A 24,841-nucleotide genomic window follows, 5' to 3' on the forward strand; every position below is an offset into this window, starting at 1 on the left:
CTGTGTCATGAAAGCCAATAATAAACACTTAAGATATAGATTATATGCTTACGAGGAAGAGGCAAAAGTACCCTTTAACTTCCAATCGCTCCTCTAGACACTAACAATTCCAAAGGACCTATACTCTATTCAACAGAACAATTCTTCTTTTTAGTCCTAATGCTGGACAAAATTTCTACATATTCAAGAGATCACCTGAAAGTAGGAGCAGGAAAGTGCCAAGGCAGATTTGCTTAAGCAAAATTATCAAGTAAAATGAGAGACAATACACAGAAATTATGCTCAAGACACAAACTTATCATCTTTCCATTGCAGGAGAGAAACAGGTGAATGTTAAACCTAACCTCTTAATGTTTCAAAAAGAGTTTAATGAAAATTTTTGTTATCTAAATTTCTAAGAGCTAAGGAAAATAGTACTTGGTTTCTTTAAATATTTATTAATGATGATTTGTGAGCTAACCTAATTGATAAGTAAACATTAACATTAGGGAGCTGAATGGTGTGTAATTAATATGGCAAAAAATAGGTATGCTATAGTAATGTCCCGCTGGTCACATAACAATGCTCTCATAATTTAATCATTTGTGTTTCTAGAAGATCTCTATTATATAGAATTTAATCTTTTAGGCACATTACAATATAGTTTGTACATCATGTAACATTGTATTATTTAAAGCATCCTCAAATTAGTGTAATAGTTACTATAGTACGAGAATTGCCAGCATAATATTCTTTATTGTTAGCATATTTATGGATACCAAATTTAGAGAAAAAATATACAATTTCTACTGCATTTAGTTTTTTATCTACTGATGTTTTAAGGTTTAAATATAATCTTGAATATAATTTTTGCTTTTAAGGATAGAACTGTGGCTAAATATTTTAAAGAATGATGTAAAATGATATAGAAAGGGGCTGGGAAGTTGGCTCAGAGGAACAGTGCTTCCCTTGCATGCATGATGCCCTGCGTTTGATTCCTCAGCACCACATAAGCAGAAAAAAGCCAGAAGTGGTGCTGTGGCTCAAATGGTAGGCAAGGCTAGTGTCCTACTGGACAGTGCCCAGACCCAGAGTTCAGCCTCCACAACAGCCACCCCTACCAACCAAAAAAAAAAGTTGTAGAAAATAAAATTTATTTAACTAGTAGCCATGAAAATACAAAATCTATGTAACTGAGAAAGAATATGATATATGAGAAACAGCCACAAAAGATCAAGTAAGGTAAGAAATGTCTATTAGTAAAATTCTGTTTACTTCTGGAAGACAAATCATTTTTCAGATGTTGAAATCTTACACAATGTTCCACAGTCATTTTGTACCTGAGTGAAATATTGTGCTAGAAGTTAGAACTAAAGAATGTATATTTTAATATTTATGGTTCATTTGTATCTTAGAAACCTTTAAAATTATCTCAAAAGTTCCACATTAATTATTAAAATAAGCATTTTGAAGTGGCAATGCTTGCTGAAAACAACTTTCTATGTTTCAGAAACCCTTGAAATTCCTTAGTTTTTACTGGACCTTGGGGTCAGTTTAATGCAAATTAGGCCTGACTCACTCCGCGCCTTATTAATCCAGCACAAAAATGTCTTATTTGCAGAAATGCATATTCAACATAAATGCACTTGCCTTTATTAGCAAAATAAGAGCTATTTATTTACAAAGCATGCCACGGAGACTAAGTTTCATTCACACGGTCATCAGGTCTGTTTAAGAAAAGGAATAAGACAATTTTAAGTGAATAGCAAAACAATAAAATTCTTAAGTATTTCAAAAATACAGCATTTTTATTCAAATTTAACACCTTCACTTTTAAGAATTATCAATTACAAGTAATTATTTATAAAAATGTTAACCTACTACAGTTTGTACTTGTAGACACTTACATTTTTAACAAGGGAAATGGGAAATCGCTATGGGATGCCCTAGTTAGATTAAATTAGCAAGAAACTTGTTACCAGAGTATATAAAAGACACAGCGTAATAAGACATGACCTTGCAGAGCCTTGGAGCCAATCTGTGATGTTCTTCTTTCCTATAACCCTTGCTAATTATCTGCAAAGCTACAGAGCCTTTTGTCGTGGGTTATTTTTCTTCAAATTGTGAAGGGATTTTAGTTTCTAAATATTTAATTAGTTTTGTTATGATATGAGAATTGTTGTGCATGCCAAGCATTTCAATTTTCATTCTATTTCTTTCTAATTATCCTCAGATTTAGATTGGTCATCCCAAATCTTTTCCATATGTAATTATTTACTTCTTAAAGATCATTCAGTGAAGAAATATTTTCACCCTTATGGCTCTTCTTTTCCACAAATAGCTTTACTGGTCCGTTAATTACCCGCTCAGAGGATTAGAGCTTGAAATAATGCGTAAGAACCTGCAACTAAAAGGAGTTTTGGAGGGCAAAAACTGAGTAAACTAGATTGGTGCTGTGGTTATTTTAAATTCATGTTGAATATGACTCCTAGTTCAGCTAGATGTGCTTTTGGTAAAAAGTGAAGTTATGCCATAAAGATTTATTTTTCTGACTCCCAATGTTAGATGTATTAGCCAATATTATCAACACTGTAAGGCAAATAAAACTTCAGTCTAATTGATAACTAATATAGATTATTTCTGCTTCTAACATCAAAAATGTCAACAGAATTATTCAGATCTAGTAAATAAAAACAGAAATTAAGTGCTGAGTCTTTTGGAAGTGCAGACTATTTTATTTCTTTTAAGTGAATTTTTTTTAATGAAGAGGCAAGAAAACAATTATTCACTACTCTTATGAAATTCTGATCTTTTGCTAAATACTGTATTTTCTTTATCAAACATTTTTCAGCTACATATCCTTTTGTTATTAATTTTAAGAAATTTATTTTCCTCATCTAACTTCTAACACATTTAGGGAGTGAAATATCTGTTTATGAACAGATGCATAAGAATATCTAGAGTAAAGGGGATAAAAAGATACGAGTTTTACCTTTATAATCTGCATTGAGTTAATATTAATAAATTAATGCCGCAGGGTACAAGACAAAGAGAAAAAGTCTTATCCTGAAAATAAACTGAAATTACTCCAAAAACTATCAGTCTTTTTCTAATTTTAGCTTTATACCACACAAAAGCCATAACCTATGTTTTCTACATTGTGCTTTCCAATCTAGAAAGAATTCATCTTATCATATACTGAGGGAGATTAGTCTATTCTTACAGTGAAATTACAACAGAACTCCCAAGGAATTTTCATAAAAGTATGATGTAATACCAATAAATACTCCTTCCTCAACTTAAAAATGCTACCAGTGTTAATAGCACATATGTATTAATAACAAATAGGTACAAAAAGTATATCTCATCATTTAATATAGTACTACTAAATTAAATCTATTTACAAATTTACTGAGAAAATAAAAGCTTACTTAAATGCACTAGTTAAGAAATGGAGGTAGAGCAGGGCCTGAAAGTGAGGGGCTAACCAAGACCCTTTGATATGCTCCCCCTTAACTCTCTCCTCAATCACTGGGCTACCTGACAGTTTCTCCTGAAATTCTGTCCATTTAACTTCATTGACTTAATATAGTCCTTCATGAGTACAGGAAAACCAACACGAATATTGTGTCAAAAGTTACTGACAACTATACTTAAAAAAAATTAACAAGTATGAGGGGAGAGGAGGGGAAGGAGGGGAGAGGAGAGAGGGAAGGAAGGAAGGAAGGAAGGAAGGAAGGAAGGAAGGAAGGAAGGAAGGAAGGAAGGAAGGAAGGAAGGAAGGAAGGAAGGAAGGAAGGAAGGAAGGAAGGAAGGAAGGGAAGGAGGGAGGGAGAGAGGGAGGGAGGGAGGGAGGGAGGGAGGGAGGGGAAGGGAAAGGTCCTAGAAAGGTTTGAGTTCTCACAGAAATTACTCTGGATATTTAAAATATTTCTTCCTTGTTAAGAACAAACATGCACAAGAGGCTTTTTTCCTTTGTCACTGTTGTTTTTAATGTACTGTGTAATTGTTTTGTTTCTTTTGTATGCTCTCCCCCATGTATAACCCCTGTGGTCACTGTATTTGATTCCGTAGCCCTGTATCTTGTATATGGGGGTAGGGGGGATAGTATATGGAGGGATAGTATGGGAAAAACAAGGGAGAGGGTAACAATGCTCGATAGGTAATGTACTCATGTAACTGTAAACTCTCTGTAAGTATGTTTACAATAAAGTTTATAAAGAACAAACATGCATTTGAAGGACCTTAAGTCTATAAAGGTGTAAAACTATCAGAGCTCGGGACACAAGGGTTTTGGTTTGAGGAAATACTGCCTTCTAACTCCCAGTAAACCCTCAGGGCTAGCTTTAGAGCTGTGATTGCTATTACATACTGGGCTGAACAAAGATAGGCACAGGGCCTCAGCTGAGCAGGTGTGGAGAAAGCCAGTAGAAACTACGCTGGCCAGGCAGTATTAAATTCTTCTCTGATCACCCAAACCCAAAGTGATCTTTCTCTCCTCTCCCTAGAGCAATAAATGTCTATAAAATTAGTTTGGTAATTATTCACATTCTGCTGCCTGTCATCTCTTCTATAATCTGCATTTTAGTTGTTACTAAACCCACCAATTAACTTCTCCAGTCATATTAGGTATCATTTCTTTAAAAATACAAAAACTTTATATATTCATCTGACTAATTTCTAAGACGAGAAAATAAATAAGGCCCAAAAGCTGGAAACACAGATTCTACAAAGCAGGTGTGGAAGGTCAAAAACAATCCTTAATACACATCTCTGAATATAAATAATCAAATTCATAAGGGATGGATTTTGAAGAGATAGATATTTTGTAGTTCATACACTCTCAAATTTAATCATTCTCACCTGATTGATAAGTATATGACAAATTTCACTGGCATCCTTCTGATAAATCATAACTAATCTTTAATCATGACAAAATATTCATCATCTAATCCTTTTATCAAATTGACTACCACTGCAGGAGTCTCATGTGTTTGCACAATTAAAAACCCCATGTTAGCTGTATATAATAAGGCATTACATTTGATGCAAATCCTTTTCTATTGAAATAAGTGCCAAGCTGACAGCAGGAAATAGCTGATAAGAAAGCAACAAGGCATTGCTGATGGCATTCTTGATAACTGAACACCAACTCATATAAGCATTCAGTTACAAACTATTAACAGAAGAGCTCTCTTTTTACAAAGCAGAGATCAAGGAAAGTATCTCTTTGCTGTAACTCAGACACAAAAGCAACAAATTACCTAAGAAAAGATGGGTGAGTGGGTGGAATAGGAAGGAGGGAGGAAGGGAAAGAAGAGGTAGGTGAAGGAAAAACACAGTATCATATCCACCAGTGATTCTGATACTAAAAAGCAGTAGAAGACAGTACCTTCGGCTATATGGCAGATGTAGAAATATTTATATTGTGGAAATAACAATCTTCTAAACATGCCACATTCAAATAATGTGTGCACAGAATAATAAAATGTGTATGGCACTGCTATAAAAAGAATGATAATTAATAATGTTCTAATTTCGATTTCTGTGCTGATATTACAGATTTAAAAAATGGAAAATATTTTTCCAGAACTATGCCATGATTCTGAAAAATATAAAGAACGCGACCTTTGAAAGATGCTTTCTTCCTTAGACTAAAAGCAAGACAAGAAGACACAGTACCCAGAAAGAAAAAAGTGGCTAGCAAAGCAGCATTGTACAAAAAGGAGGGAAGGATAAGGACAGAAGTTGTATCCTGGTTAACAGGCCTCAGTATCTTTTCAACCTCTCTTTTCATATCATCACCTCATATCATCACTCACTTTTCCACAACCAACGTCTGGAAGTCTACACTGTAAGGGAGATTTGGGAAAACAGTGATTCCTACAGATGTCCCCTTTTTCCCAGATTATATTTGAGGGGTAAACTAGCTAGTTCATCAGCTCAGTTATTTAAGGTCAGATTCGAGTACTTTTAAATATTGATAACATCATGTTTAGGCTTGGCAGTAAGCTAGTTACAGTGAAGCAGCAAAACTGTGCTCTTCTGAAGTAATATGCACTCTTCATACAACAGATCTAAACAGGGCGAACATATTTGATGAATGGCTAGATTTTTTTTTACCACTGAACAATGAGGATATCACATATACAATCTTACTATTCATAATAAACTCTGTTAAGCAATTTTAAGATTTTTTTTTACATCTTACAAAAACTGACTAAATGCTAATTTAGCAAACTTTTTGGAGGTGGCATCTTATCATTGTTTTTATTTGCAAAATAAAAAAGCAGTGCCTTCATATGGCATGATATACATCATGGTAAAAATTACTAAGCATTTTTGGTATGTCATTATTAAGAAAAAGAAACCTGGGAAGATCTTGTTGCTCTTATCATCACCTTTTGACATTACCTTTTCAGAAACCTCATAATGTCAAAATACCATTGCAACCTGTTCACTTTTAAATCTCTACACACTAGGCAAGGGAAAAATCTTTTGAGTTTAATCAGTAATACTGAGCTATTTTCTTTGTTCTTTTAGGGTTTTCTGGTTTTGCTTTAAAGTTTTTTGATTTTTTTAAAACACTTAATGGTTAGATTCCTAAAAGGTATAAACCAATTGCATAGACAGGATGAGTTTTTATATTTAATATCACCTCTTGTCTTTGGTAGGGTAACAAAGGAAGTGGAATTTTGAGGCAGATTTCATGAGAGGCTCACTGGAGTTCTCTATCAATGTCACCATCACAGAAGCAGATTTGGGAAGAGTAAAAAAATGAACTTCAGGATGGATTTAACAATGGCCCTGGAGGAACCCCAAGGAAGGAGCTCTTAAGTTGGGAGGGCTCTTTAGAGTCTTAAAATGAAGGAAAAGAAGGAGGAGGCATGGGAACATTCCTACTCAGGCATTCAGTTAAGAGCTGCCTGGAAGGAGAAAGGTTAAAGCTCCTGGCAGACCCATGCAATTCTATTGAAGAACCGTGAACCCACTAAAAAGCAACTCTCCTGGCAGCCAGGGAAAGATCTCAAAAGAACGTGGAAGGCCACTACAACATCCACTAGAGCACTGTATGGTAAAGAGTTCAGGGCACCGTTTCAAAGACAGTTCTTTAACACTACTTCTCATTTTTATGTGTTTTTTTTCTCTCCTGTTTTATCATTGTGTACACACTGACATGTCAATCCTGTTTACTAAGCGATATTCAATGGGTTTCCTATAGAGCAATGAACCTTAACAGGCAGCTTTTAATTGGCCCACATAGGAAACCACATTACTATTAATTCCACAGCTACAGCATAAAATAAAACCATTGCTTCTCAAACTCTACAGCAATTAGACCTCTCGGCTATTTGGCTAACTCTGCTTCATGATACCCAATGCAGTTAATTATATTTTTTGATGTTAATAGTCTCTGTCAGTCTTAAGCATAACTTCTCTTTGATGAATATTTAAATTATATTTGAATAAAAAATAATCTTGGTTACATTTCACATTCAGTAATCATTGCGGCTTACTTAATAAAGGTCTACTCATCAAGGGTTGAAATAAATGGCAATATACACACAAAATCCCAAATCAACTTATCAGACAGGGTATCTGTTCAGACCATTATCTATTGCTCTAACCAACAGACAAACTTCTCTATATTTTAAATGATACAGTACTGTTCAGCTAACAACTCACAATCAACTTTAAATGTTCTGTTTAATTTTTTTTTTTTGCCAGTCCTGGGGCTTGAGCTCAGGGTCTGGGCACTGTCCCTGAGCTTCTTCTAGCACTTGAGCCACAACACCACTTCCAGCTTTTTTTGGCTTATTTGTCTATGTGGTACTGAGGAATCGAACCCATGGCTTCATGCTTGCTAGAAAAGCACTCTACCACTAAGCCACATTCCCAGCCCTTAAATATTCTTTTAAATTACATATATAGAATTTCATAAATTAGTAATGAGAACATCTTAGATGTAGGACATGACATAATTATCACATGTGAGAAAAACTATCAAATAACAAAATGTTCTAGAAAATATAAATATTCATGTATTCTCATGTAGTAAGTTCTAACACAATGGAGGGGAAACCCTTAGTTTATTAAAACATTTTTAAATTTTTAATCTTTTTGTGTTTGTGTAGGTGTGTGTGTGCGCACACACCTACACAAATCTTGCAGCCTGAACTTAAGATGTGGGCTCTCAAGGCTCTCTATCACCTGAACTACAGCTTGATTTCCAGTTTTTCTGTTGATTAATTGGAGATACAAGTCATACTTTCCTGCAGCAATAGGCTTCAAACTGCAATCTTCAGATCTCAGCCTTCAGAGTAGCTAGGATCACAGGCAGGTGCCCACAGCAACCAGCCTTATTGAAAGTATTACTAAAGAAAAGTAATTTAAATAAGTAACAGTTTTCTCCACATAAATGACAGCTATAGGTACTATGTGATATTGTTGCAAGGTAATGGAAACTTTCAGAGGTAGGGCCTAAAGGAACTAGGTCAATAGAGGGCAGTTCTTGGAGGTTATGTCTTGTCACTGGGTATTTTACACTTCTGTCTGAAAAGAGGTGAACAGCCTCTCTCAGCTTCAGTCTTCCAACACCATGATAGTCTTCTTTCAATAAAGTGCCAAAGCAATGGATCCATCAATCATGCACTAAAACCCTGGGCCTTAAGTCAAAGTAAATGTTTCTTCCTTTTAACTATTTCTGTCAGGTATGTGACATGGGTGGTGTGTTTAAGTGATCTCCAAAATCAAACCTCTTTAAAATGCATATCACGTGCAACAATACTGTGACATGTGAGTTATAACATAATTAATTGGTTTATATCATGTAAAGGAATATTAAAAGACTATGAAATCACACCTTTGTATCTTTATAATGACATTTCCCTAGAAACATCTCTAAGACATTATTAGCCCCACAAACTAATTGTAGAATAATGGAAGCACAAAAAAAAAAATCAATTGCCATAATAAAGTTTAAGGAAAATACATAGCAAAATAAGAATGGGTCATTAAAATATTCATGATAGGTAACTATGTATTAGTGAAATGTCATCAGAAAACACATTATTCACAATAATTTTCCTTATATACACTGTACAATATCAATGTTGGTATTTTTTTTCCTGTGACTATGCTACTATCCCATTTTACATGTTCATAATTTCAGAATATATACATAATTAATAAAGCTATCATAGATGACAATAAAAACTGAATGTAAATAAGAGCAAATCTCTTCCTCTTTCATTCAATAAACTGAGTCAATAGAGTATATTATGAGTGCTCTTGGGCTACCATCTATATTCTGCTCCTAAACATATTTAGAAAAAAAAAATCAGAATGTGTTCTCTACCCAATAAAATATAGAGTTGTATTTTTTTTGCTTGGAAACCTCATTAAAGAATAATAAGAATGAAAAACTCTTAATTTTACTCGGTCATGCTTGCTAGTTATTCATTAAATACTAAATAGCATATTTCAAATACTGAAGTTACAAGGAAGCTTCAAAATGATAATGTAGTGTTCTGATAAAGATCTTAAGTTCTAACTCATTTATTTTTTTCTAAAGCTGATGGAAAATATACATTGTTATATTTTAGTTGTACTGATCTGTAAGATTTTGATGGGGGAAGGGAGTAGAGGAAAAAAATAAACATAACTAGCAACTGTGCCTTAATATGAAAAAAAATCTATTCTTAGGTGTGCACTTAATAGGGATTATAAATTTTATTTGTTCATAGCCATTTCAGATTAAATGTTACTGTGGTATCCCACACCTGTAATCCAAGCACTAAAGGAGGCTGAGGCTGAGGCCCCTCTGGTGCCTCAAAATCAAAACAAAATAAAAACTTAACTTTGCTTACTCATTCAACTGGTAGCTGTCCAAAAACAAAACATATTCAAGCTATGAATTTTACTGAATATAATTCTTATTTAAAAAAGGTCAGATAAGATGATGTTAAGCAAAATGAACCCCAAAATAAGGACACAAGTGGTTTTTTCTTCCTTGCTATTGTTTCTAACATATTTATAAGGTGATTTTTTTCTGTTTCTTTGCATGCCCTCCTCCATGGTATAACCCCTCTTTTCATTGTATTTGATGTTGGTATAATTTGGGGTGGGGAAGGGAAAAAACAAGGATATGGGTGGATCCATTGCAACAATGAGATGTACAAGATGCTATGTTGAAAAACAAACTTTACAACTTTGAGGGGGGGGGGTGGTTTATAGATGAGAGGTCAGAGATGGTAGGGGAAAACAAAGGAGGAGGCAACAATGCTTGATAAGAAATGTACTTATTGCCTTGCTCATGTAATTGTAACCCCTCTGTACAGTATTTTCACAATAAAAAACATGAAAAAATGGTAGTATGTCCTAAAAAATGATGCAGCCTTCAACTAATGGACATAATTAATGCAAAAATGTAAAAGGTAAACTCTGCACATCTTATCTGTAAAAATTATGAAATTTCAGAGTTACATTATCCGGCTTCATTACCTAGTAAGAAAGCTATTTTACTAATGAAAGAGTGTAATACACTATCTTTGAAGTGACACTATTTCTTCTTCCTTCCTTTGATAAGTATGGTCATAAGGCATATTTAGATGACGTGTCTTCTAAGCCATTTTATAATTTATTAGTCTTTCTTATACACTAAATGTCAATGTTTAATACGGTTCATGGTTGTTGTTTTTTTTACTGCCAACAGTTTCCCCTTCCTATAATGAATGCTTTGCTTTAAATGTCCATCAGTAAGTGACATGAAAAGTATGTGTCCAATTAGATATACCAATTATATATTAATGGTTATTTATTACCGTCAAGAATCTATACCAGTAGATTTTCACATCCTTAGCTAGAAATGTGAGTCGGTTATCTTGTAACAACTCATCCAAGGGCACAAGAATTAGTGAAAATGCATTAAGTAACAGAAAATAAATAAAGTATATTGCACAGGGATGATAGGTTGGTAGCATCTGAGTTATTTATTTTTCCCCTTACATACTTCATCCTAATGGACAAATGGTTGATAAACCAGACACCACAGACAGATAAAAGCACTTGGGATAAAAGAGTATAAATGTAGTTTCTCAGAAATAGCACACTTAAGATCCTACGGGAATAAATATACTAAGCAAGAGAACTACCTCAAGTAGTAAGCACTTACAATAACGCAAGCATAACATAAACAACTCCCCAAATGCTGTAAAACATGAACTATGATTAAAAGATACATTTGGCTAATTTTATTCCTCTGAAAAATACCATTTAATAAGAGAGACAGAGATCTGAAGATCTTAAAAAGGTAAAGATAAAGTTTATCACTGTCTTTAAAGAGAGTTCAGGGAACATGTATTAATTAAATAACAAATTTCTTTCATATGGCTCGGACTAGCAGACAAAGCTTTATGAAGACTGATCAATACAAAAGTTGAGAGGCTTATATGTCAAAGAGAGAACATACAAACTAAAATCTATAATCATGAAGTCTGCCAGAGAAAACTGGCAGAACTGCAACTGCATTTTAATGGATTTTCTTGGCTAAATTCTGAAAGCTATGGTATTCCCCACTTCTTATAGTAAAGTTGTATGTTAAGTATATATAATTAGTATCTATGAGTATATCTGAAAATAAGAGAAGCACACAAGACCTATACAATAGAATAAAATTTCAAAGTTATATAAGAAGAAATGTTCAAGGCTGGACTATAAGGCACATGCCTATTGATTCTAGAATTCAGAAAGCTGAGGCAAGATCACTAGAGTTCAAGGCCAGCCTAGACTACAGAGTGAGACCCTGTCTCAGAAAACTAACAAACCAAAAAGAATGTCAGGATACCATAACGACACTTACTTTCATATTCATGTTCACTGCTGTACTAATCATCAAGTTATAAAAACAGCCCAGATGCCCTGCAGCAGACCAATGGATGGAGAAAATGTGGTATATGCCAATATAGACAATGAAATTTTACTTACCTATCAGAAAGAATAATACTATGTCATTTGCAGGGGAATGGATTGCCCAGGAAAAAAATCATAGTAAGTGAAGTAAGTCAGGCTCAGAATGATAAAGGGCGGAGGTTTTCTCTCATATGACAAAATTAGTTGTAAAGTACAAATAGACATGAAAGTAATTTTTTTAAGTAATAAATCACAAAATTTCAGAAAAGATTTAATCACTGAAGGTATAGATAGTTTGAAGCTTCAGCTTCTATGGCAAATAATTCCTTTTTTCAAAAGCTGGCAATTTTTTTTAATGTATCAAAACTGTCAAAATAAAGGGATAATTTATTTCAAAGTTTTCATTGTTCGTTGCCATTTCATATTAAAAGCCTCATTATAATAGAGTCTAGTTTGGTGGATCACTCTTGTAATCCCAGCACTAGGGATTTTTTCTTTTTGTTTTTTACTAAGGGATATCACATTGACATTCCTTCCCAGAAGTATTTTAAAAGAAGAATTTGCTGATTAACCACAAGCAGTGGAAAGGAGTTAGAATATGAAATGTCTGCTTCAGTTTTTGTGTGGTTCTAACAATGTGATATTCAGTAACTCACATCCTCAGCAACACTTATCCATGTGTTTAAAATGTTACATAAAATGTAATTATTATATGGAGAAATAACAGAGTAAAATATTAGTAGGTTCAGAAAAGGAAAGATTGAAAAGGACAGAAAAGTTATTGGTATTGACATAATAAAAGTCATTTCCACCATCCCAACTGTTGTGTCAGTTAGATTAAATTGATTACCTTAGCTCTAGAAGCTAGACTTTCCCTCCATTCTCTTAGGATAAAAGTCTGTAACTTGTACTACTAATTCATAAATCACGCATTTATTTATTATCTCTGTACAAGCAGGTCACTGTCTAAATGAAGCTAATTACCATTTTCTTGATTTTTGTCTGAAAATGTTATCGTGTGTGTGTATGTGTGTGTGTGTGTGAATTGAGCTGCCAAAATAGAATAGTCTTCAATATCATCAAGAAAAATGACATTATTTCTACTGTACTTACTATTGCCTTGTACTATCATTTAGTACCAGCAACACTGTGTGCATGTTGCTCTGCACAATAACTGTATATTCAATAATAACAAATCAGTAAATATTTACAGAATGAACTGCACTGAGATATCTAGGCCAACGTGCTAAAAACTTAAGACATATGATAGAACATAGCAGTGAACCACCTTAACAACAGATTCTTATGGGTAAAGAACGGAGAACAGTGAGTGTTCCAAGACTTGAGGTACCATTTTGCACACTGATTTCAGACACCTATTATACTGTACTCAGGTATCAGAAAGAACAAACGCTATTAGCAAAATTCTAATTTACCCATTAGTATTTCATGGCAGAAGTGAATTTTGTAAATGAGTTCAAACTGTGAAACAAAAGACATACCCATTCATTTGCTGGTGTGAATAAAAACAATACTGCCACTTTGGCAGGCAACTTAGGGAGTTTAAAAGAAACTACACATAATCTTATAATAGAATCTAGCAATAACACACCTTGACATTCACCTAAATGAACTAAAACTTTAGGTCTACACAAAAAGCACCACATAAGATATTTATAGTGGGTTTATTCATAAATGCCAACATGCAAAAGAAATTAAGATGCCCTTCCAGGTGTGAAAAGATAACCAAGCTGTGATAAAATACAGTCAACAGAATACTACTCAACTAAAAGGAAATGAGCTATTAAGCTAAGAAAAAAACATGACAAAAATGCTTATTAACTAAAGTAAAATAAGCCAATCTGAAAAGGTTACATAATGAATGGGTCCAGCTATGACATTTTGGAAAAAGCAAAATGGAGAAATTGAGGAGTAATTGTCAGGGGCCAATGTGGGGAAGGGAGGAAAGATATGAAACACAGAAAATCCTTAGGATGGTGAAAATATACTGAATGGTACTACAATGCTGGATATGTAACTTTAAATATCTGATAAAACCCAGATAACACACAGGACCCAGATCAAATCCTAATGCAAACTATGAACTCTGTACACGATACAAATGATGAATTCTGTGTGATAGGTATGTCAATAAAGATCCATTGAATCTAAGTGATGTACTACTCTGGGGAAGATGTTGAAAACAAGGAAGTATGTACTTATGTGGCATTAGGGTTATATGGCAACTCTGTTCAATTTTCCTGCAAAATTAAACTATAAACTATAAACTAAAGGCTTTGATTTTATTTTTAAGTAAAAAGAAAACAAGGCTGGGAATGCGGCTCAGTGGCAGAGTGTTTCCTAGCATGCATGAAGCCCTGAGTTCTATTCCTCAGTACCACATAAACAGAAAAAGCAGAAAGTAGTACTTTGACTCAAATGGAAGAGTGCTAGCTTTGAGCACATAGAGGCTCAGAGATAGAGAGCTCAGTCCCCAAGTTCAAGCCCTAGCACCTGCAAAAATTAAAATTAAATTAAAAATCAATTTTGACATTTAAACATCACTATTACAGAAAATATTTCTCAAAATTTTGAAACCTTACAAAAACATTTGAAATACTATTCTTCCTTTTTGCTTTATAGCATACTATATATTCTGTCTGTAATCAGTATTAAAATGATGTAGACTTAAATGTTGCAGAAGACATAATATAAAGCAGTAATCAACAATAATAGGGAAAAATCTAAACTCACTTTAATATTAAAGAGTAATAATGGTTTTATCCTTACACATAGAAACTGAAACAATTACACAAATTCGAATCCAGTATCTGAAGTGGGATATTAACATATAGTCATTTACCTTTGTGTCATAATTTTGAAGGCATCGGGGAGGTAGCAGTCCGTGTTCTCCATCTGGAAAGGGTCAGCATCACAGATCTTGTCATCTGTCCGGCCATAGTTAGCGCTCTCAATCATGATGACATCGCTGCCTGGACATCGAAGATCTATAGAGTAACCTTCACAGGACAGTTCCCGCCTCACTAACCCAAATGGTAAAGCCGCTCGGCTGAAACCTGAAAGTACACACAAAAAAGAAAGAGAATTAATCTTTAACCCCTGCTAACTTGTATATGAATAAACTCCCTGAATAAGGTACTTTCAAGTATTGTGACTGATCTACTGCCAAGAGATCAGAAACTCACATATTCTCTCCCCTCTCTCAACCTCTCTGCCATTTTTGGGGTTGGGGGACAGCATTATGGATTGACTGTATTTGTTTTCATCATAAGATTGCCTAAGCTGACCTCAAAGTAGTGATCATTCACTTCCCCATTTCCTGGGATTACAGGTATGTGCCACCATGTTAGGCTTCACATATTGATTCTTAGTTATATTCCTAAAACTTATTTTTAGTTACTTTTCTTTATCTTTATTTTGAAGTATAAGCCATTTGGAAATCACTACAATAGCCAAGAACCGGTGGCTCATACCTGTAATGCTAGATTCTCGGGAGGCTGAGAGTTGAAGATCACTGTTCAATATCAAGCCTAGGAAGAAAGTCTATGGAGACTCCAGTTAACTACTGAAAAGCTGGAAATGGAGCTGTGGTCCTCATCAGTATTGAATACAAAAAGTAAGGGTCAGTGCCTATGCCAAGTTCAAGACCAATAGTGGCACCAAAACAAAATAAAAACAATCAACAACAACAAAACTTTTAACAAAAATATTTTCTCCACAACTTAGCACAAGTAACTCCTTTTGAGTAAATTCAAAGAAAAATAGTAAACTAAATTAACTTTAGAAGCAGTGGCAAGCTTTACAAATACTAAAATAAGAAGCAGTCTTCATCTGTGCAATGGAGTAACAGCTCTGCAGTGATGCAAGTCTTCTTGTCCTGTCATCTGAGATACTTACTTGCTGGCAGCCATATTATCATGAAAATACTTGTCTTAAAAGTTCTCTCCCCAAAATAAATATGACACTTATGAGTAACATAACATGTTGTGACAGGAAAAGACTCATGGTATAATCACTTCTTGAATTTATGGACACTGTATATCTCTATCATCTTAATTATTCTGCACCATATGATTTAGTCCATGTATCTATCTATGAGGGAAAAAAAAAAAAAAAAAAAAAAAACTAACAGAAGTAAAGAAACTGTTCCCAGTTCTAAACCCTCAACTTGATGAGCTGGGCTCTTTTAGGCCAGAACCTGTTCAATATCCTTATTATATGATGTCCCTCCAAGGAAATAGGATGCCACCTGGATAAAATACATTTTGCAAGGGGGGGGGGGGGAGCAAGGGAGATGTAAACAATGCTCAGAAGTGTGATTGGATGGCATAGTAGGATTTACAACAGCAGTTAATTCTCAAATGTGGCTACACCCTGACTCTACTGAGAAAACTAAAATCACAGCTGCACTGAATTGGAAAAGGGGGAAAAATGTACAGGGGAGCATAGCAGGCAGGTTCTACCTTTTGTGTGCGTTCACTATGGCTTATGGTATTATGAAAGAGCTGAACACATGTGAAGAGGTCACTACTAAGGAAGCCTTATACAGATATAGACCTGGGCAGATAGCTGGACTGACAACAAATAGATCAAACTTCCAAAACATAGTTCTTCAACAACAAGGGATAAGGGTGTGTGCATGCCTGTGCATATACGTACACACACAGTCACTCAAAGCACACACAAAATATTCCTCTATCTTCTCTTGTTGTGAACAAACCACTCAGCTTAAAATATTAATACATTTGTTTCTTTTTAAGCTGTTATTTCTTTGTAGCAAGGGCTATGTGAAAATGTAAATGAATGACAAAGTTGCAACTATAATAATATAAAAAAGCAGAATAAATCATTATTTAGAAGTGCTAGAAATATGGCAATGCTATTAAAAGACTGGCTAGGAGCCATTATTCACAATTCTTACTATTTTGTTTAAAACAGGATTATGAAGCTCTGTGGTTTTTGTGTTGGTTTTTTTTTTTAGCCTGAGTGCTTTAATTTTGCTTTCTTAGTTTGTAGAATTTTAGTTATAGGTCTAAGTAAATTTTCCTCTGCTTTAGGAAGATATTTGGGGAGCTATATAGTTGAATGTCTTGCTGTTCTGATAACACAAATTTTAACACCTACGTCACAATCAAGAAGGAAGTTAGGAAAAGAAAGATCAACATATTTTAAAATAATTTAAGACTTCTAATACAGAATCTACTGGAGAGGAAATCATGATATTGTGTTTTCCTTAAAAAGAACTTGTTAGTTCTTAACAGTGAATACTGTTTATCTAAAGCTACAAAGCCTACCAATTAAAAATTTTAAATGTTCCCTGTTCTAAATTCTTGCTCTCATCTATTTACATTGAATTTATTTTATATATTTAATTTTAGTATATATATGTTACTGTGCATGTTCATTTTAATATATGTCTACTTAGCTCAGCTATAAAAAGGCGCTTAGTTATGATCAATACCTAGAAAGAATGTGAATAATTTCAATACATGTTATAAAAACCAAATCACTGAATTTCAAAGCTAGCACTTGCTTATCTTAGCACAATGTATTACATTTTCTTTCCTCTGTAACATCTATTTATTTCACTAGTGAAAATAAAAATTATGAACATTAAAAAAATAAATTATCTATAGTCAAATTATATCTCATAGCTAAGTATTTAAATCCTATTTATTTATTTATGCATGCATGTATAATGCCAGTCCTAGGGCTCGAACTCAGGGCCTAGTGCTGTCCCTGAGCTTTTTTTTCTCAAGGCTACTGATCTACCACTTGAACTGCAGCACAGCTCTACTTCTGGCCTTTTTGGTAGTTAATTGGATATAAATGTCTCATGGCCTTTCTTGCCCAGGCTGGCTTCAAACCACTACCCTCACCTCTCAAATCTCCTTAGTTCCCTAGGATTAAAGATGTGACATATTAGTGTCTGGCAATTTACATGTTTTTATGTATCACTGAAGTTCTTTGGTGTTTCATGCAGGACAGATAGGGTACATATCTGTGAATTTTCCATTATCTAAAATTCTTGTGTTTTTCAACAGATAAATATTATAATAGTTAATAGTTATAAAACATTTTGCTATGTGGTTAACAGTAGGGTTAAAGGTTTTATATGAAGCATTTTAGAGGGGGGCTCCATAGTAAATTAGGAATTAATTATTGTTGTAAATTTCAGAGTACAAAATGAAGGTATCAAATAGGAGCTGCTTCAGCATCATTGATTGTTCTGCCTCATACAAATCTCTGAGACTCCAGACCCTGTAGGTTTTTGTTTTTTGTTTTTGTTTTTTTTAAATCAATGGCCAGGATTTTAACACTATAATGTAAAAAGACACCCCCTTCCCCCAACCCTCAGGACCAGGGCCTGGCACTGTCTCTTGAACTTTTTGCTCAAGGCTAGCATACTGTCACTTGACCCACAGATGCACCTCTTGCTTTTTGCTGGTTAATTAAAGATAAAAGTCTCATGGACTTTTCTTCCAGGCTGGCTTCAAACTTTGGATCTCTGATCTTAGCCTCCAGGGTAGCTAGGATTACAGGTGTGAGTCACCAGTGCCAGCTGTAACTATATTAAGTTTCCATATGACTGACAATCACCAAAGAATGTTAGTTACATCTGAAAGGAAATAGTCACTTTGAAGGCTTACAAAGTATACAAATAATAATGGAAGTCATGTTTGTGCAAATGTAGAAATACATACATAAAAATAAAGCAAAACAGATACTATTCCAATAATTCCTATGGAAATACTAGGAAGGTGTGTCTTCAATTACTTTGAACCAGTTGTTTCTGTTCTCAATGTTCATTTCCTTTCCTAAAAAAATCATGTCATTTCAAAGTCCTATAAGATTTCCCAAATCTATAAGACCAAACAGGCAAGTTCTTTTTAATCAGATATACACGTTATTCCAACATTTTCAAGTAATCAATAATTATGAAATTATCTGCCTCAGATAATTTCTTAAAACATAAATGTAACATGAACTGGGAAGGTGGCTCAGTGGTAGAGTGCTTGCCTTGTATGCCTGAGGCCCTGGGTTTGATTCCTCAGCACTGCATAAACAGAAAAAGGCAGAAGTGGCGCTGTGGCTCAAGTGGTAGCCTTCAGCTGAAGAGCTGAGGGACATCACCCAGGCCCAGAGTTCAGGCCCCACAACTGACAAATAAATTCATTCATTAATTCATTCATTTATTCATGTAACATGAATGCTGTATATTGTAAACTCCTGAGATAATTCTCAAAAACAATTGTCATAAACTAGACAGGGTTCTCCCAAATCAAAGGAGAATTCTGGATTAACTATTTTAACCCAAGCCTTAGTAGAAGGGAGAAAATAAATACAGGCCAATTATAAAAACAAAGTCTGTTTTATATAAAATGTAAAGAAAGGTATCTTGATTGTGTGTATTTGGGCCACTTTCACAGGAGTTTTTCCGAAAAATCATGATTCATTACTTCACCTGATTGATTTAAAATTGCTGTATTTTGGGCTGTAAAGGTGGCTAGTGGTAGAGTGCTTGCTTCACATGCATGAGGCCCTGGGTTCAATTCTTCAGCACCACATAAGCAAAAAGAAAAAAGCCTGAAGTGGCACTGTGGCTCAAGTGGTAGAGCGCTAGCCTTGAGCTGAAGAGCTGAGGGACAGCGCCCAGGCCCAGAGTTTGAGCCCCACAACAACCCCCCCCAAATCAATATTTCTCTAAGTAAATCAAAGACAATTATTTACTCCCAAAGATAATATTTACACCCTTTTTATACCATATTAATATTTACACCATATTAATGAACTATAAAATAATCAGTGTAGGGGTGGATATCATTTCTCAAACTTCTTTTCCTTCATATGTAATAATACTTTTAACTGACTATTGTAAACCCTATTTTAAAAAAAATCATTAACCATGTCCGCCAGAAATATGAACCAAACACAATTACAGAGACCAACCTACTAAGGTGCTGAAGAAAACATCTCCTCCTCAAGCTCATTCTGTATCTACACAATCAAAATCTCAGTGCAATGAAGCTGGGGCATGTAGACTTGAGGACAAAAATGTTAATTTACTAACAACGAGTTGGCAGAACTAAGATGTGCCAAGATTTTCTCTGAGGCATTTTAAAAACTTTTTATTTCTGTATCGAGATTATATATTTGTTAAGTCATCGTCATTGTATTTCCGCTTAAATCTCTAATATGGTTTTACTTTAATCTTTGAACATACTCATAATAGCTGCTTTGAAATGTTTATCTGCTAAATCTATCATTTGGGCCCATAAAGAAGCAGCTTCTATTAAATTTTCTCCTGAGTATGGGTCAACTTTCCAAAACGTTTTAAGATGTTTTCTTTTTTTAGATTGAAAACTACACAATTTAGGGTGGGACACAGTGGTACATACTTGTAATCCCAGCTACTGGGGAGGTGGAGATATAGAGGATCCTCATGACCTCAGTTCAAACCCCAGTATTGCCAGAACAAAGGAAAAAGACAACTATACATTTTACACTGTTACTAACTCTGGGTTCAGATTTCTTTCTCTAGAAAAGTGTTGCTATTTTTTTTCTTTTTAGAATGTTGATGGGATCTAGTAACTATGACTTTCCCATGGTATACAGGTATTGATTTTTCTGCTCATTGTTTTATTTTCTCTTTCTTTCTTCCTTCCTTTCTTCCTTCCTTTCTTCCTTCCTTTCTTTCTTCCTTTTTCTTTTTTCTCTTTCTTTCTTTTTTTCCTTTCTTTCTTTCTTCCTTCCTTTCTTTCTTTCCTTCTTTCTTTTTCCCTATCTTTTTTTTTGACTGTCAGTCTTAGCAATCAACTCTAAGTATAACTTAGCCAGTGATTGGGGCCGACTTTGCATAGAAGCTATGAGCCCATGCTATGCTGTCCACTCCATGATGAGCAGTGTACACCAGGCAATATTCAAAGTTTTCCTGTGAGACTCCACTACTCACTTCCAAATCAAGTCCTATCGTTTCTCCTCACATGTGTGCAACATTCTAGCTCATTAAGAATGCACAGAAATCCTGGGCAGCAGTGGCTCTTGCCTGTAATACTAGCAATTTAGGAGGCTGAGATCTGAAGATTAGGACAGAAGTTAGCCTAGACTCATATCTAATTAATTACCAAAAGTAAGCATGAAGTAGAGTTGTAGCTCAAGTGATAGAGCACTAGCCTTGAGCAAAACATCTCAGGGACAGCACCTAAGCCCTGAGTTCAAAAAGAATGCAGAGAAAATGAACTTGAAATTTCATTTCCAAGATGTGTCTGTTACCGTTTTCTAAGGTGGACTAGCAGTTGGGTTTGCAGAGTTCAGACAGTGTTGTTAGGCACTAGTTTTTACCCTCAAGTCCAAATCAAGTCAACTCTTCCTCACAGCAAAGCCAGTGCTTTGGAAGGCCAGCCTTGCCCTAATGAAAGAATCAAAGTCATAGAGAGACAGAGAGCAAGTAAGGAATAGCTGTGGCCTCATGCCACAAGGATTTAAATGTCTTACTGTTCATCACAGAAGGAATCCACACAGCATTTTTGCAAATTTATGATCCACATTTTTTTGTTCTGCTTAGGTTAATTAATTCCACAGCTCAAATTAGTTACTGCTGACAAACTTGTTCAATTATATACTTAGTTTCTTTATTATGCCATTGACAAAAGCCTAGTGAGGATATGACAAACACCTAGAGTAAGCATTCTCCTAGGGCAAGCATTCGCTGAAACCACAGAAACTCCATTGTCACCATTTTTTAAAAAAGGAAACTGAGGAAAAGAAACATTGTATTTCCCATAGCCATATAACTTGTGAAAAGTTTAAAGCCCAGCAATTCTGAAATGTTACTACTCACTACCTCTTCAAGTGGCAATGACAAATCAGCAAAACGTCTGCAAATTCCTTGGCGGAGAATATAGTTAGAGTACACCAAGGCTGTCCATCTTGACTGAGGAGCAGGAACAAGAACAGGAAGCAAGCTATCTGATGGTCAAGCATTCGGCGACATGATCAACAGCAAGAAGTCCTTAATCAAAGCCTTTTAATCATACTATTACTATGACATTTATTTTAAGCTATATGCTCAATCTATTTTTATTTCAACAAAGGGAGGAAAAAGGATCCCAACAAGCAAACTGTAACCCAATCCATTTTGCAATCCTGACACTAGAAGGAAGAACTGATAGGAGGTCTTATAATCAAAAAATAAAATATGGCAGATCTGTGGTATGTATATGCAAATAGTGCCACTAGCCAAATAGCAGTGCTTAGAGGAAAGCAACTGCTTTGCTCCATTTCTCCTCTCTGAAGAAACCCAGGGTTCCCCCCCTCCCCAGGCTATAAAATGTCAGGCAATAACTGTGCTTTAGGCTAGTGATTGGAATAAATACCTCCAGGCAACAGGTACTTATATTTAGGATTTAATACATTCATATTCAGGGTTAGCTCCTAATAAACAGAAGGGACTTTGGAAGATCAGAACTGGAATTCTATCACTGGATTTTTATATCATTTTAAGCATTTCTGCAAGGTAATATGGTGTGTTAGGAAGTAATAGAACATTTTATTGCAAAGGGTATTAAAAGGGTATCAGGCTTTTGATAGGACATTTTTGCCTATCTACCACTATTTCTCTTCAGTTCGTTCTTTTCTGTGGATTCCTATAAAAAGTGCAGTCACACAAAAGTGTCAACTTTGTTGGTTGTTTCTCTAGGTTACTAGGAATTGATCCGTACTGGGTGCTACTGTTGATGCTGCCTGAGGGCATCAGTAAGGATCAGGCATTCTAATTGTTAGGGACCTCTATGGGGCTGGGGTTGTGACTTCAAGCTGTATTGAAATATTTACCACAGCCACCACCTATCACGAGTGCTAGCATATGAAATCTCTGAGATCTTCTGTATGTGTGAATAATTCTTCCTACACTGAACATAAGGATTAAAATGACATGTTAAAGAAAAATTGATTTACCCATAGTTCAACTGTTTTATTTATCTCTGAATATTGAGGGAGTCAACTAAAGACAATTTTCAAACAAGGATGAATAACAACAGCAATGAATCAAAAATCGATCTCAAAGGTGGGGGTGGGGGAGAACATGAGGTGGGTAGCATCTGTCATCCTAGCTACTCAGGAGGCTGAGATCTGAGGATTGAGGTTCAAAGCCAGACCAGGCAGGAAAGTCCGTGAGACGCTGATCTCCAATAAATCACTAGAAAACCAGAAGTGGCGCTGTGGCTCAAGCGGTAGATGCTCGCCTTGAGCTGAAGAGCTGAGGGACAGCGCCCAAGCCCCACGACCGACAAAAAATAAAAACGAATGAATGAACAATTACCAGTTATTCTATCAGAGCAAATAACATGTTCTAAGTGTTTCTAAATCTATTTCTTCTCAGATTGACCTATGAACTATGCAATAGGAAGTGAAGAAATTCTCCTTAATTTTAATTTCCACCACAACCTCTAGAAAAATATAACTGGCATTCAATATTTATTTTATACTTTTAATTTCAAATGTACCAGAAGATGTCAGATATATCCACAAACATAACTTCAAGTCCTCCTTTCTCCCCAGGGGTTGCTATTTTTTTTTAATTAATGTTCTGGGTATTTAAAATTAAGCAATTCAGACCTCTATACATTCACAGAGTGGGGCCAAAGGAAGATATTCTTAGGAGAGGACCACAAAGACACAATAGTTATGTTCATCTGAACATACAAAATATTACTTATCAAAATGAACTCCAGTAAATGGTAATAAGGGTTTTTTATCCTTTGTTGCTATTTTTGTTTTCTTTTCCTTTTGTCTTGTTTATCTGTCTCTGGGAGGGTAATGAGAGCACAGAAATGGTGGGACACAAGGTAAACTAATGCAGCAGTGATACTCACTAGATACTGCATTGAAAATGACATACAACTTGCAGGTGAGGATCGGAGGGTAACCCCTCTGTACATCAACTTTTTGATAACAATAAAGAAAATGTTTTAAAAAATAAAAGTAATGCATAGCATCAAAACTTTTATTTTTAAGATTCAGAAGCCAATAAAATCAGGAATTTCTATTCTTAAGGGCAAAAAATAGCACCTTCAGCCCAATCTACACTAGAGACCCCCCGCTGTGTCTTTGCCTGATCTTTTGCCATAGTTCAAAAATCTTCCCACAGTCAGGAATCAAATTATGTAAAAGCAAAAAACGAAGAATCAGGCTAGTAACAGCCTTTCCTAATTTTCTTCCAGGGAAATTTTTAAATACTCCTTTCTCCAATTATTTTTGTCATGAGTTAAAACCAGTTCTGACATTAAGAAGTTACCATCTTAAATGTAACTGTTCAAGTCACTCACACTGTACATCTGAATAAAAGCTCTTAATGTTTTTGCATCATTAATCCACTATCAACAAAAAATGGAAAATCCGGTCAGAGTAAGTGACAAAACAGAAATTTCATCACTTTCTTGACTACATCATCACCACCTCCAGATTGACAAAGTAACTATAATTTTTTTATTACTTTTGCTACTTCATTTATCATTGTTTCCAAGAACTCCTCCACCTCCTCAGAGTACTACTATTTGTTCTTAAAAGCAATGAAATAAAAAGCTAAAAGGCAGAAAGGTGAGCTTTGTGTCCCCGTTCAGTTTCTTACCCTAAGCTACTCAGGTCAAATAGGATTTCATACTTTTCCTGACTACTTATGGTGGAGACTTCCTATAAAGCACTGCTCAGTCAGGACTCCCAGATCAAAGGCAGTTAACACTTGGACTCTAAGACCAAGTTTTATTTAGAAAAATAAATATTTCTAAAAGCTATTTTAAAAAAATTTAATTTTTAAAAAAATCATTTAAAAAAAGATATATTTAAACTAAACTAGAACAAATGTTCACGAAGGTGAGATTTCCAGATGAATGAACTTTTTATGAGCAACAATGACCTCTACATGTGTGAAGGA

At 34.8% G+C, this 24,841-nt stretch overlaps 1 protein-coding gene across 12 annotated transcripts in view; it reads right to left on the reverse strand.

Annotated features, from left to right (window-relative positions):
* Adgrl2 (adhesion G protein-coupled receptor L2) overlaps nucleotides 1-24,841 on the reverse strand; it is a 176,311-nt gene that overhangs the window by 60,857 nt on the left and 90,613 nt on the right. For all 12 annotated transcript variants that reach the window (XM_042676653.1, XM_042676669.1, XM_042676662.1 and 9 more), the window contains exon 3: nucleotides 14,753-14,966. In XM_042676653.1, the coding sequence (XP_042532587.1) occupies nucleotides 14,753-14,966 (214 nt within the window). The remainder of the gene's footprint in view (nucleotides 1-14,752; nucleotides 14,967-24,841) is intronic.

Source organism: Dipodomys spectabilis, unplaced genomic scaffold (assembly GCF_019054845.1).
Source record: "Dipodomys spectabilis isolate Male_0828 unplaced genomic scaffold, ASM1905484v1 ptg000002l, whole genome shotgun sequence".
Lineage (NCBI taxonomy): Eukaryota > Metazoa > Chordata > Mammalia > Rodentia > Heteromyidae > Dipodomys > Dipodomys spectabilis.